This window comes from Formica exsecta, unplaced genomic scaffold (assembly GCF_003651465.1).
Source record: "Formica exsecta isolate Colony F162 unplaced genomic scaffold, ASM365146v1 scaffold612, whole genome shotgun sequence".
Taxonomy (NCBI): Eukaryota; Metazoa; Arthropoda; class Insecta; order Hymenoptera; family Formicidae; genus Formica; species Formica exsecta.
Window position 1 is genome coordinate 529 of NW_021853373.1, and position 3,132 is coordinate 3,660.

Below are 3,132 nucleotides of genomic sequence, written 5' to 3' on the forward strand. Positions count from 1 at the left end.
AGCAGATTATGTAATAAGAGCAGCAGATATATACTATGGTTTTTGTCCCAAAGAAATCAAAAGATTTGCATATGAGTTGGCAAAGAAATATAAACTGTCATTCCCATCTCAGTGGGAAGAAAACAAAACGGCGAGTAAAGATTGGTTTAGCAACTTCATGAAAAGACAACCACAATTATCTATAAGATGTGCACAACCCACTAGTATGTCTCGTGCCACTAGTTTTAATGAAACTAATGTAAATATCTTCTTTGACAATTTGCAAAATGTCATTGATAAATATAAGTTCGAAACAAAGGATATTTATAATGCTGACGAAACAGGGATCACAACTGTCCAAAAACCAAATAAAATTGTTACTAGAAGAGGAATCAGGCAAGTTGGCGCATTGACATCTGCTGAACGAGGAAGCTTAGTCACAATAATGTGCGCAGTAAATGCTATCGGTAATTTTATACCTCCGACATTCATATTTCCGAGACTTCGATATAAAGAGCATTTTGTCAGAGATGGGCCAACTGGCAGCATTGGAGCCGGAAACGCAAGCGGATGGATGCAAGAAAATGAGTACCTCATATTTTTTAAACACTTTCAAAAATATACGTCTGCAACAGTTTCCCATAAAGTTCTTTTGCTACTGGATAATCATTCTTCCCACATATCCATCCAAGCCCTTGACTATTGTTCCGAAAACGGTATAATAGTGCTGTCTTTCCCTCCCCATTGCTCACATAAGCTGCAGCCACTAGACCGTTCTGTATATGGGCCACTAAAAAAAGCTGTCAATACCAGTTGTGATGCTTGGATGTGCAATAATCCAGGGAAAACAATGACTATCTATCACATTCCTTCCATAATAAACACGGCTCTTCCAATGGCGCTGACTGTAACTAACATTCAAGCAGGCTTCAGATGCACGGGCATATTTTCCTACAACAGAAATATATTTACAGCTCTTGATTATGCTCCATCTTATGTTACAGATAGGTCAGCACCTTTATCTGAAATTGGTAATAAAAATGAAATTAGCTCAACCGAATCGAGAGACGCGAATGATGAACCTATACCGTCAACGTCTCGTTCTGTCTCATGTGAACTCAACACTCAAACTCAATCAATATCAGATGAAGAAATAAATCTACATGAAGAGTTCACGCCAGAAGCTGTTAGACCTTTCCCTAAAGCTCCGCCTAGGAAAGAAGGAAATAGAGGTAAAAGAAAAAAGAAATCTACTGTATATACTGATACTCTTGAAAAAGAAAAAATTAGAGCAGGATATGACGAAAAACACAAAAAGAAAGCAAAAAGAATTTTTTGTGATCCAAAACTGAAAACAAAGAAAATTTCTTATAAAAAAGATAAATCAAAGAACGAGAATAAGAAAGAAGATGGTAATGAAGAAAATGAAGAGTATTATTGTCTTGTCTGCCTAGAGCCATATAGTGCCAGTAAACCCTGCGAAAAATGGGTGCAACGCATAAAATGTAAGGGTTGGTCACATGAACAATGCACCAAACAAAATGACTTATATATTTGTCATAACTGTGATGCAGAGTAATCTCTATTTGTATTAATAGTTCTTAAGGATACTGTGTTCCTATTACTCTAATTGAAAAATTATTATTTAGAAATAAGAGCAAAAAATGTTTATATCTTGTTATTTGAGTTAATAAAGTTAATGTTTTCTATGATTAATATAAAAAAGTTAAATTTTAAAAGAATAAGTTTCTATTTTGCTATTTTTTGTGTAGGAATATGAATATTTTAGTTTATTTCTGCTAATATAAGAAGAATTAACGAAAGGAAAAAATCCATTTTCTTTTTTCTGCAAATGTTAGGTTTTTCCCCAACATTTGTCTAAGGCCGGGGGTGTTACATCCTTGCGATTCCACGATTCCTTCCTTCTGCGAAGTGTCGGCAACGATCGTCGATTGGTGAGACAAACGAACCGCTCAGTAAACAGACCAACGTAAAAGATCGATGATAAAAATATGCCGGTCTCCTCAAGGTAATATAAATTTTTCTAACGAAATACCCAACAAACACAGCTGCATCTACAATATAATAATAAAATTTTCCAACGAATATTCAATAAACACAGCTGCACCAATAGCAATAAAATTATCATAGAAGAATAGGATCTTTTTTCTAATCTGAACACGTGCAAGAAATCTCCGAACGAATATCGAACTCACCAATGGACGATCACTACGAGTAAAACGCAAAAAGTAGGAGGAACACCCCGCCTAACGAAGACACTGGCACATTTTTAATTTGCTAAGATTGAAAAATTCCCACTTCTGCGCAAATTCAATTCGTCGAAGTTTTGGAAGATTCCCACTCTTAGAAATTAGAATACACCCCGAAAAGAGAGATATAAAAAGAAGACTCGAACAGACTTAAGCACTTATTCTCCAGTCTTCAGCTTCACGCAGTCTTACTCTGTGCTTTTGCACCGTAATTCGCGAGTTAGGCACTTGTGCCACCAGTGTCCTCGCTTGGCATCATCTCCAGAGCAACCACGAATCGAACATCGGGTTGCCGACATGAGACACAGAGCAAAACACCGTACAAAAATTCCCCACCTCTCCACCTCTGAATTACTATTGAAAAAAGTAAGTTTAATTGAATAATTTTTCTTTTCCTTCTTTTTGTCTTGTTTCTTATTTAAATCAAAACTTTCCGAAGAATGTTTCATTCTTTTAAATCATCAACCCGTTTCGGTAATAAGTCTTAGAAAATTTTAAATCCTGATCGTAATCTAACACATATGCGAGCGACCAATTTTATATTTCTGACCGTTCTTAACATATACACTTATTTACTTATACATATTGATTTTGATTTTATGTTTTTATCCTTTAATCAAATATATTTTTATATTGTATCACCCAGTCAGAATCTAAATTTAACAGTAAAATCATTCCATTCTATTTCTGACTGATGTCCTCCGTATTAATGTAACACCCGCGAACTAAAACACACACATACACATGTACACTCACCGAGAAATTATAATCAACAATTTTTCTATTTTAATTTTTTTTTATATAATCATGTATATCCACCATTTACTTTAAAATAAATAAATTTACATTTGTTAATTTAAAAATCAAAATAACTCTTTATTAA

General features: G+C 34.5%; 1 protein-coding gene across 1 annotated transcript; it reads left to right on the top strand.

Annotated features, from left to right (window-relative positions):
• Positions 1 to 36: 36 nt before the first annotated feature.
• LOC115242559 lies at positions 37 to 1,574 on the top strand. The gene is made up of 2 exons (XM_029818949.1): positions 37 to 1,300; positions 1,554 to 1,574. The coding sequence occupies exons 1-2, from the start codon at positions 158 to 160 to the stop codon at positions 1,572 to 1,574; spliced, it is 1,164 nt and encodes a 387-aa protein (XP_029674809.1). The 5' UTR covers positions 37 to 157.
• Positions 1,575 to 3,132: the final 1,558 nt, after the last annotated feature.

Excerpts from the sequence above, each read along its gene's own strand:
- LOC115242559 (XM_029818949.1), top strand. The coding sequence starts at position 158 with ATGAAAAGACAACCACAATTATCTATAAGATGTGCACAACCCACTAGT. Across the intron at positions 1,301-1,553 it reads ACGAAAAACACAAAAAGAAA|AGTAATCTCTATTTGTATTA; the intron begins GCAAAAAGAATT and ends ACTGTGATGCAG.